General features: G+C 47.2%; 2 protein-coding genes across 2 annotated transcripts; one reads left to right on the forward strand and one right to left on the reverse strand.

The window, feature by feature from the left end:
• Window positions 1-1,021: 1,021 nt before the first annotated feature.
• On the forward strand, window positions 1,022-2,953 carry LOC135823765 (uncharacterized). The gene is made up of 2 exons (XM_065336609.1): window positions 1,022-1,919; window positions 2,200-2,953. Exons 1-2 carry the CDS (start codon window positions 1,095-1,097, stop codon window positions 2,365-2,367), a joined length of 993 nt encoding a protein of 330 aa, XP_065192681.1. The 5' UTR covers window positions 1,022-1,094; the 3' UTR covers window positions 2,368-2,953.
• Window positions 2,954-4,111: 1,158 nt separating this feature from the next.
• LOC135822976 (uncharacterized) lies at window positions 4,112-5,158 on the reverse strand. Its single transcript, XM_065335816.1, has one exon. It carries the CDS (start codon window positions 5,156-5,158, stop codon window positions 4,112-4,114), a length of 1,047 nt encoding a protein of 348 aa, XP_065191888.1.
• Window positions 5,159-11,875: the final 6,717 nt, after the last annotated feature.

An 11,875-nucleotide genomic window follows, 5' to 3' on the forward strand; every position in this document is an offset into this window, starting at 1 on the left:
ATGCTTCATCTTCCACTCTCCTCTCCCCCATTTCCCCATTTATCTTGCGATATTTATGTGGGAGACTTCCGTGATAAGCATCCATTTGCTTTTGGAGAATCCTTTTAAATAAATACAATACAATACAATACGTATCTATTATTGCACGATTAAAGAGGTCAATATATGAAATATAGAACGAGTAAAAGACCGAGGTCCCCCGAGGTCTTTTACGAGGTCTATATTTCATATATTGACCGATTATGAGGGCAATAATAGATTTATCACGACATAGCATACCTAAAACTGTTTTTGCTTTGCTATAGGAAGAAAGGAATACTATTGTAATAGTATAATAGTATGTACATATGCCGTTTACATTGGACATTATTTCTGTGTAAACCAAAGTTTTCAGTTGTCTCTTGTAGTATGTTCCCCAAGTTCTTTGACTGAGAATCTGACAGTTTGGGTTCAAATCCCAGCATTTGGCTTCAGATTTTTCTTCTTTCAGTTCTGATTTTTTTCTAAGTTGAGGAAAAAGTTCTAAGTCCTCGGGCTAAGTGGTCAATAATAAGTGGTCAATATAAGCGGTCAATATATGCTGATATTTGACCGCTTAGGGCCGGGTTCCACTGCGGCTCCGCTGCTCCGCTGCTCGTCTTTCGCGGCTTGAAACGTCATCATTTCCATAGTGACCGCGGCTCGAGCTGGAGCAGCGAGGCCGGGGCTCCCCGCGGCTCACCGCGAGCTTTCGCTACGATTCTTGATCAAAAACTGCGAGCCGCGATCGCGGCTCGCCCAGATTTGCCCCCTAGAGGCGGGGAAATCGCTTTTGTTGCAAAGACTTGAAAGAGAGAACGTGTACCAGTTGTACCAAGAGTCCAGTAGTTCACCAGTTCACCGAGTGCACGACCTGAGGTCATGTACTCTTCTTGGTTGTGCCTACAATTGTTGTGTGAATGTTATTGCTGAATATTATAGCATGGGATCCGGGAACGAGTTGTTTTTGATCAGGCAATCTCGTGGCCAGCAAGCAGTATTGATTGGAGCTGTCTGTCTTGTAGAGTGTAGCTGTCTTTCGCTTTCGTTTTCACGTCCTTTCCTTTGTTTTCGAGATGACTTTTACGTGGAGTAAAGATTTGGAAAGGGCACTGCTAGAGCTGTGGCACCTTGTGGGGAAGAGATTCGACAAGAAGATGAAGACAGCAAAGGAGAAGAGGGAATGGGCGAGGAAACGATTAATTGAGATGAAGGCGGAGGGAACAATCTACATTGCACCAGGAGCAGGGGATGTTGACGACCTGACTGACGAAATCGTGAAGAATAAAATCGACGGCCTGAAACGGACTGGGCGCAAGTATATGGATAAATTTGTAGTGCCAGCATTAAAAAGAAATAAGAAGGAGCCACCGACAGGATCAGCTGTGGACGATGACGATGTGGACGGAGATGATGGCGTCGGTATCCCTCTCGACTGGGAGGATTTGGAGAAGAAGTCCAAGTGGCACCTACTACATGCATACTTTACTTTATTTGGCGACCACCCAACTTGGGGTCCAGGTCTCGGTGGTGCTGTTGACACCGCAACAGTGGTCGAGGATTCAGCTGCCACCTGTGCTGATGATGGAGAGACATGCAAAGCGGAGCCTCCAGCCTCTCCAAGCACCAGCAACTTTGAAGCTGACCAACTTCACTGCCCGACTCTAAAGAGGAAGCGATCAGAGGACAGCGATGATGATGCTGATGCTGATGATGATGCTGATGCTGATGATATTGCCACACCCGTCACACCCGTCACACCACCCGCAAAGATGAAGGCCGAGAAAAAGGATACTCTGGCAGGTAGCACAACACCACGGGTGGCAAGTCAGCAACGTCAGTTCCTTGCACAGTACGCTGAAATCCAGGAGAAGCATCAAGAGAAAGAGCATGCGTTTCAGGTGCGTATCCATTTTGATTGTCTCTGACCATGAATGTATGTCGTAGGAGCATAGTAGTGATGTTTGGTGCATTGAGCACCGGATGTATAGCAGTAATGAATGTAGAAATGCAGGACTATGGTCTATTGAATACCTTGGATCATTCTTTTGACCAGTTGCGTCGGAGATTATCTAGCGCGCGACTCTACTGTAATGACTCAAACACATAGAAGCAGAATGTTACATTCTCACAGGTTGATTTGCCATATTTCATTGCCTTCCTTTCCCTCGTTTCTCACAGACATCGTTGATGCAGCAAAAAATGAAGTTTCAATCTAATCTATCGCAAGACCGAAATGCCCACCTCCAGCAGCACCAGGCATTCCAGGCAGGTTTGTTGCAGAATATGATGGCGTTCCAGGCCAAGCTCCTGAAGAATATTCTGAATGATGACGATAAAGATGAATAGACAATGCCTTTAATGGTAGCCACCTTCAAGAGTATCCACAGTGACATTTCAGGCACTTGATAGCGGTACTGTCAGTTAACTGTAGCTGTGAACAGACGTATTTGCTACACATTTAAATTGGGATTATCCCATAGCTCACCAACAATTTGATTTACTTGCATGCCGTACTTGTTTCTTCTAAATTGTTATTATACGTGTCTGTTATTGTGAGCAGACGTATTTTCTACACATCGTTGTTATTATTATGCTATGGCTTGCCTACACGCTGTTTACTGCTATATCATTCTGTTTTCTTCTATTTTATTAATATTTTAGTCAGTGCCTTTTGTGAGAGCAATCATTTCCTGGCCTGGCCAGTCTCGCCTCGTGATCAATCATTTCCGGATGTAATGAAGGAACAGTGTGCGTGTGGGGGTGGGGGTGCAGATTGGTGGTTGATGCGCGTGTGTCTGTGATGGTTAATAGAGAATGTAGAAGCATGGGGTGTGCTTGAGACGAGCGAGACCAGTTTGGGTGTTCGTGGATGAACAGGTCTATGTGTAGGCATGGAGTGGTGTGTTGGAATGCTGTAGCTGTTAATGCAGAAGTCTTTTCTTCTGACATATGAATATGCGTGACCCTGTGCATATGCGTGACCAGTTCCTGTCACTTCATGAGCACTTCTGGAGCCTTGGCTATTTTTGCTTTGTGATTTTCTTCAGTCTTCCTGTTGTGGATGAACAGGTCTATGTGTGTAGGCATGGAGTGGTGTGTTGGAATGCTGTAGGGACAGTAGCTGTTAATGCGGCTGAGCCGCTGTCTTTTCTTCTGACATATGAAAATGCGTGACCTTGTGCATATGTGTGACCAGTTTCTGTCTCTTCATGAGCACTTCTGGAGCCTGGGCTATTTTGCTTTGTGATTTTCTTCTGTCTTCCTGTCATTTATTTCCGTTCCTCCTTTCTTCTTTCCTTCCATATTCGCCTTTATGTTATTGGGCCTAGGTCACGTTTGCGAAGTAAAATAAGCACAAACAAACAACAGCAGTGCTACACCATAGTATCAATCATCCAGTTTTGTATAATTGCATAATTGAATTTTCCTTTTTTTCTATAGGAAGTTGCAATGTCAACCAGTGTTACCATAATTCTGTGCAATGTATACCAGTCCCGTGATGACTAATTGCCCGCCAGACACAGATCAGGCTAGCAATAGTTGGGGGAATTGTATCTTTGGTGTTGGCAAAGTATGTTTGCATGCACAATACTTTATACAATTTGATACACACACGATGGCAGTAAGCGAGAAACATGTTGAGAGTGCAGCACGCAAGGCACAAGGAGCGAAAGTGCTTGACAAGTGCAGCATTTACGTACTGGGCAGTACTAGGATATAGAGTATACGACATTCAAAACACAAGAAATAATAATTCGGTGCAAAAAGAAGAAAAGAAAATAATAACGCCCAAAAGCGCTAAATACAAAATTAAGAAAAAGGGAAATAATAAACCACGAAGCGCTAAAAGTGCACCATATAATAATATGAAATAATAAAATAAAACCGAGTGAAAAACCAAGAAATCATAACAAACAAACAAACTAATAAAAAATGTAAATGATAAGTATCCCAGGATCGCTGTCTCTCCGTTGTGGCAAGAGAGGCAAAAGCGTTGGAGTCAATGTGCAGTACAAGGATATTGCGTTTGGCTAGAAGGCAAATAGCAAGCAAAACAAACTGCAGGCACAGCAACAAACACATCCGCCACCTACACAACCTGCAAGGGGAAATTTTCATGGGCATAGCTGGCAAGTGCATTCCTGACGGCATCACCACCCTCTTCTCGTTGAACATTGGCATGGTCGTCAGGTCCAGGATGGTGCATGGCATACTGCGCAGGGTCGACTGTCCACTGCTGCTCATAGGGGCAGCTCCACCGCTCGCACACGTTGTGCAGAGCGCAGGCAACAACAGCGACATCAGCAGCGAAGCGGGGATCCCTGATGCTGCTATGGACTAAAATTCGGAAGCGACCTTTGAGCCTTCCGAAGGCTTGTTCAACTACGCGCCGAGTCCGAATCAGCCGATAGTTAAAGGACTGCTGTGCGGGGGTGACTGGGGTGGTGAAGCACTTCATGGTGAAGGTGTTCAGGGCAAATGCGGAGTCGGCAACCAGATAGGGCTGAATTTGTAGTTGACCGATGGGCAGTGGGTTGGACACCAACCATTTCTTGTCCACAATGTTCTGTCGTAATGCAGACGACGCAAATGCCGCGGCGTCACCAACAGATCCCGGTCGCCCACAGTTGACATTCGTAAATATCCCTCTGGCGTCCACAGTGCCTAGTATCATAATGGACGGATACTTTTTATAACACCAGTACACATCACCGTGTGCCACAGGCTTCTCTATCTCCATGAAAGTTCCATCTATGGCGCCAGCGCAATACGGCAGACCACACAAATCCTGGAAATCAATCATGACTCGGTTCAGCTCAGCACCTTCAGGGAACGCTACCGATTTTGCCACAAGTGCAGCCTTGAAAACCGCAGCAGTCTCATGGACGATATGCACAGCAGTAGTTTTGCCAACTCCATACAGCAGTGCTAGCTGAGAAAACGACGGGGCATGCGCAAACCAATGAAGAGTGATAGCTAGACGTTTGCACGAAGGCACACACTTCCTCAGATGCGTATCCTGTTTTGTCAGAGGTACTTTCACCAGTGCGTGCAGACGCCAAAATGCCTCCCTTCCCATCCGGAAATTGTGCTTGTACTGGGCTTCTTCCCAGTCATGGAAGCCACGTGCAGACATGGTGGGCAGACACTCCAGGAACTGGCTTTGCCAAATGCCAGGGCCGCGCAATGCACACCAAAACCTCCTCCGTGAGCGACCTTTTCTCCAGAAATCTTTGAACAATTGCGTATTCAACATGGCGATCCATACAAAGCTGGTTCCTGCAATTGAGGAATGGGAAGGCTTGAACATGGAAGCACTACTCAGCTCTCCTTCATCCTCGCAGCCTTGCAGAATAAATTCTGCACACAGCGCTAGAGTCTGGAATGACCACAGAACAGCGAGAAGCTTCTTCTTTTTCGGCCAACGAGCCATTGCCAGCAGTTTGACAATCACAAAACTCTTGAAAATTCGCAAGGGCACCAATACACCACCAACTACGAAATACAAAACAAACTATTTCCCTTGAATCGAATATCGAATATCGAATATCGATTTCGACTTTTCGGTGCGGAGGGAAAATGACCTTCAGGACAGCACTTGCACCCAACAGTCCTCCAATACAAAGAATGCACGACCTGGGGTCATGTACCATTGTACTCTCGGTACTTTCTTCAAGGTGTACGGCATCCTCAAAACAAAGGTTACCATAGAAATCAACTGCTCCCGCCGTCGACAGCGTCGCGCCCGACCGCGGTGCCGCGATTGGCGAGTAGGGAGGTTCTGCTATACGTGAAACGTAGAGAAATCACGTAGAGAGCAGGTGTCTGGGTTAGAGTCTACGGCTTCGCGTGTTTTGGCTCCAGATTTCTACGCGGAGATGGGGTTCTCTACGTTGTGGCACACGCAGAGAAAATGCGTACGGATTTGCTGGGTATCGATCAACTGCATGCAGAAAACTGCCAAATATGGAAGGGGAAAATCCCAGTACACATTCCACGTGACTTCTCTAGGTGAAACGTAGAGCAGAACAGCATTTCTTTACGTTACGGGAACGCGAAGAAAGTTCGCGTGATTCTTTGCGTCGCGTTCCCAAAACGTAGAGCAGAACCTCCCTAATGTCAGTGGAACCGCGCTGCTCCGCTGCACGCAGCGAATTGCAGCGGAGCAGCGGAGCAGCGGAGCCGCAGTGGAACCCGGCCCTTAGAGATCACAAGTTTCTGTGGGGGTCAATAATAAGAGAGTGATAAAATACAATACTGATGACTGTTGTCCACAGTGGCTACGACTGTGTATTGTATACTGATGACTGTTGTCCGCAGTGGCTACGAGTGTGTATTGTATACTGATGTACATTATGATTGTGTTGTGCCAGTCTTTGTCACTTACAGTGACCTGTAGAACATGATGGGGACAGTGACTGTGTGACTTGCAATGGGAGTGCTTGCAGGCAGGCTTGGAGCTGGAATGTTTTCTGTGCGTATATCGGAGCATGGATGCTTGCAGTTTGGGTATGGCGGTAAGAATGTTGGTTGTGATTATCGGAGCATGAATGTTGGATGTACAGTGACGTGTACATTGGAGCAGAAATGATGACTGTGCATCGGAGCATAATATATAATACACAGTTGTCTAACATCATGCTGTCTGATGAGTGCTTATACAATGTATAAGCTACTTTACTAATAATATGTTGACTGGGGCTAGAACAGCTTGATTGTGGACTGCGCAGTTCTGTAGCAAGAATTCTGCCTGTGTGTAACTACCTACACACACTTGAGAGGGACGAAAAGCGTTTCTTCTGTAACTCTGAGTTTCACGGTTTTAACCGATCATCAGACAGCAACTTGACTACAATTTTCAGAAGATAAGATTGATATAGGCTGCAAGCTTGGATCATAGCGCGAATGGATGATCCGGGCTGATGGTGTAGTTGTAACTACCTATATGTACTTGTAGGAGAATGACGGTTAACTTCACAGTTTGGGAGCATGAATATTGGGTGCGCAGAATGGGAGCATGATTGTCGGCTGGGGAGTTTCAGTGCATGAATGCTGACCTTTGGTATTATAGCATGACTGTTTGTAGATGCAGGTATTATGAGCATTAAGGCTTGCCGTGGGTCTTGGACACACTGACCTGAATACCTTCAGCATGACTGCCATGAGTGATGGTTGATGATGATCGTAATGTCCGGCTGTTGCTTAGCAACTGATTGTATTGGTTACCATGACTACATAGTGCTGGTGACTAGGGTAGTGAGTGATGGAGAGGTTGATGGTGTGGTTGTCATGGTATTGACTAGACAGTTCATAGCATACCTATCAGATGATCTGACGTGTGCACAGCACATAATTACACCTTGTCAGAAGAATGAGACCCCGATGACGCAGGGCAGACTGGGCAGTGCATGCTTTAAGGTTAAGGTAACGGACTGGTCGTAAATTTCATATGGCATTCAATTGACCGTAACTTTGGTGTCTCTCAATGGATTTGAGTGAACTTTTCACCGCACACTCCTACCACTATGCTGGCCCTCAGGACATGATTTAAAAGTTCTTGCGCCTCACTGACAGGCTTTCGTTGTAAGCTGTTTTGGCTTTATCCTGTACCTCTGGGGGATGCCAAGTGATGGTTTTGAGAGGCTGGTGATGGCTGTGAGCGAGAGTTTGCCGATCGGCGTCGTCCTCGCTATAGCGATGAAAATACTAGTTATTGCGCACCTGGCAGATATCACAACACGTCGGAGCGTCCAGGAGCAAAGGAACCTTGGGTTTTCACTGGAATCTAGTTCCTCCAGCATCGTGTAGCCCACCGTCAGTGAATGGCCGTCCAGAAAGGTTGAACCTGGTCTTCTGCAGCATCTCGCAGTCCTGCGAGGCACACCATGTACGCCTGCCATGTATTCTACAAATAAAACTCATGAAGTAGTGGACAATAGAGTGATGAATCTACCCTGTACGCTGCAAAAGACGCAGGAAATATGACTGGTGTCTGTACACTGGACGCCCAACATCCCAGTCTTCTCCTGCAGGATCTGTTTGACATTGACATACGGGCATGCAGTGGGTCGACATTGACCTGGTTTGGCAGCTATCTGCCTGGGTGAATGTAGCAGGTTTACATTCGCTCGTCGTCAAGTCCGACATTTTCTTGTAACTGTGGAGTACCGGCACGGTTTGAAAGGCTGCTCATGCTGTGAACACATCTCTACTGCCTGTCTCGTCCTGGAAGTGCCGTCTCGCAGCTTCCTTGCTCTACATTCGCGCTTATTTCGTTTTGTTTCGTGGTGCAGCTCAAAACATGCCCAAACAACTGTGAGCTCACAACATGGTATGGACAAATAGCACCACTCATTCTGGATGACTAAATGGATAGTCGAGTAAGCGAGTTACTCCTTGGGACATGGCAAGATCTGTTCAGCGCGGGCTATTCCAACCTCGAAGTGCATAGTCACCGATCTATCCATGCAATGGTGGTTGACCTACAAAGAGCCAAGGTCTACGAGTACTACTATTGGATGTTGTCTACAAGACTACATGCAGTCAACAAAATCAAAGTACCTCAGTATGCCCCAGAATAGGGCATGTGCGTCTACAGCATGACACAACAGGGGTTCTGGCAGCACATGTCAAACAAGCAATAGCGACTAGTGCCAGCTACCTATTAGATGCTAGCCGCTACAGTATGTCACTGGAGATAATTATTATGTTCAGTGTTTGGACTGTGCACAATCATGCCCGATCAATCTGCCCAATGTGCATGTGTTCTGTTCCACATAATTAGAACGTCCCATCGCATCAACCCTACTACACGGACATGTCGTCACTCTAGCATGACTTGTGTTATTATTATTGTTTCTTTTGATTCGCACAATAAATAGAGCAAAATAAACGTTAACTTGACCAAAGAATAAAGGCGACTGCAGATAGAGGAACAAATCGGGGTACATGTACATCAATACAGTATCAGAGAGAAGCAAAAAAAAGATGAGAGGTGCGCAGAAAAAACTCTCGTAAGCCCAAGAGTCTGAGGGGGGGGGGGGGGGGGAGAGTGGTTAATGAGGGATGAATGCACTCTCCACGCTCGTCTACACTGTTCGTGGAAATGCACACGATTGCACACATACATACAATAACATACAACATAGCATGCACAGTACCGACCAATTTCATGTTGACACATACAAGCACAGGCCTGAACGACGCACATCGCGCGCGCGCGCGCGCACACACACACACACACACACACACACACCACACAAACGCACGCACACACACACACACACACACACACACACACACAATACAATAATGCCCATCCGCAGATGATGGCAGGTCCTGAAAGAACCGACAGTGTTTCAGCCATGGGTAACAGAGCTTCGAATGGCGAGTGAGGTATACACACACATACACACATACACACACACACACACACACACACACACACACACGTGCGCACGCGGGCACACACTAAAGTATGCAGAAAGAGAATCTACATTGTACTATTCATCGGTTGGGGAACGAAAAGGAAAATAATAATAATTATTATTATTATTATTAGGTTATTGTTGTATGGACACTAGGAGCACAACAAAAAGGTAACTGAGCCACTTGCTTTGAAGCAATGAAGTTAGCTATTATTCCACGGATGTCAGCAGGAAAGAACGTTCCAGAATGCTGCACTGGCAACAGACGGCCTGCATGTGCGCGATCCCTGCTGTCGGTCTAGCTGCTGGCCGGCCTTGCAGTGCAGAAAAGAATGTGCAGTACAGCGTGTCACGTAGTATCACAGCCTGGACAAATAGGCGCCGAGAAGTCCTAGGTATGTGCTCATCTACACCACGATGCACCAATCTTCTGAGCTACTTTGGCAACAACTTTGTCCACTTGAGACTCCCATCGGCTGAGCCAGTTGCTGAGGGCTGCACCAAGGTGAACGGCAATGACCGCTGATGGCAATACAACTCCATGACACACAGTCACTAGGGCATCGTCAACATGGCGCTGAGGCTGGATCGGAAAATCTGCCTTTAGGCTGGGTTGACAACGAGGCCGCTGTCTTGAAGCTAGTCAGTCAGCCTGGTCACCGCCATTGACGAACCAGTCGCCACAGCAGCGGCGGTCAGTTGTGACAAGTGTGGCGCAATATCGTCAGCAAATTCAGTACTCGGGATAAGATGAGTGACAAAGGGAACGTTGTGTGTGTATATTTATTGAAGTGAACAGGGATGATCACAAACCCTGCGGGTACCGGGTACTCCACCGAAACAAAAAAATTCCGGACTGGGCGACGAGCAAATGCCAACCTGCTACACTCCACCCAGGCAGATACTATTATGATAGCTGCCAAACCCGGCAGGTCAATGTCGACCCACTGCATGCCCGTACGTCAATGTCAAACAGATCCTGCAGGAGAAGACTGGGGTGTTGGCGTCCAGTGTACAGACACCAGTCACATTTCCTGCGTCTTTTGCGGCATACAGGATAGACTCATCGCTGTAGAGTCCACTACTTCATGAGTTTTATTTTGTACAATACATGGCAGGCGTACACGGTGTGCCTCGCAGGACTGCGAGATGCTGCAGAAGACCAGGCTTAACCTTTCTGGACGGCCATTCACCGACGGTGGGCTAACGGATGCTGGAGGAACTAGATTCCAGTTAAAACCCAAGATTCCTTTGCTCCTGGACGCTCCGACGTGTTGTGATATCTGCCAGGTGCGCAATAACTAGTATTTTCATCGCTATAGCGAGGACGACGCCGATCGGCAAATTCTCGCTCACAGCCATCACCAGCCTCTAGGCCCCGGCGGATAATGCTAGTTATTTTCGGCAATTATGCTACTAGCACTGCTAGTAAAAGTGGCACATTATGCTAGTTTTAATGCTCGTTATGCTCATTATGCTCAATTTAATGCCACTTTATATGGGGTCAAAAAGTGTCACGGATGGACTTCACGCAACTCCACTAACAGCAACACCATTGACAGCTGCACAGTCTGGGACCAAGGCAAGAACCTTGTGGCTTGGAACTTGCAGCTGTGTTGAGAAAACTGTGATGAGCTCTCCAGCTAGTTCGGTACCAGCTAGGCTTTTGGACAGTACAGAGCAACGTACGAGGCGTTGGTGTATGTGGAAATCGCCATCGACGTAGCGGAGGACAACAGCAAGTGCCTCACCAAGGCGTCAAGTACCATCGATAATAACGGTGAGATGAGCTGCAGATGCAATCTCCTTCTTGATGGTAGACTGCTCATTCTGCAACAGGAATGGCACCAACTGCGCCATGTGAGTGCTGTACGTCATGCGACAGTAGTTGCTTTCAAGCAACGGACGAAGGTGGTCTATCTTACTCAGAGGCACACCTGCTTTGAGGAAAGACTCTACAACACTGGCTCTTCGAATGAGGACATCATTGGCTACAGCACCAGACAGCCCTGTTCCTGCCAGCTACTTTTTATGGTCTGTAGTGTACTTCTCCCACGAAGCTGTTAGCGCTCGCTGGTATAGCTGGGCTCGTGACTTTCGCTCTTTGGCCGTCTTGTGCTTTTGGCTCGAAATGTGTGATTTCACAATGCTGTTCTTCGGTTGAACTGTCTGGCTGCAGGCACTGCAGTAAATCTTCCCACTGGACACGGTCAAATATTCCCCTGGAAATTGCGGCACGCGATGGTGGACGCTGACACGAGGTGTCAATGTGGAACTTCCACCGGCAATTCGCCCACGCTTAGCGACGGACTCCTTCCCACTTCTCTGGAAAGATCGTTTTCTGGAAATCGCTGCTCTGGCTGGTTCGGGAAGACGTTCACACGCTGTCCTGACCTCGTCCTCTTCGGACTCTGATTCTGATGCGT

This window comes from Sycon ciliatum, chromosome 8 (genome assembly GCF_964019385.1).
Source record: "Sycon ciliatum chromosome 8, ocSycCili1.1, whole genome shotgun sequence".
In the NCBI taxonomy this organism is placed as follows: Eukaryota; Metazoa; Porifera; class Calcarea; order Leucosolenida; family Sycettidae; genus Sycon; species Sycon ciliatum.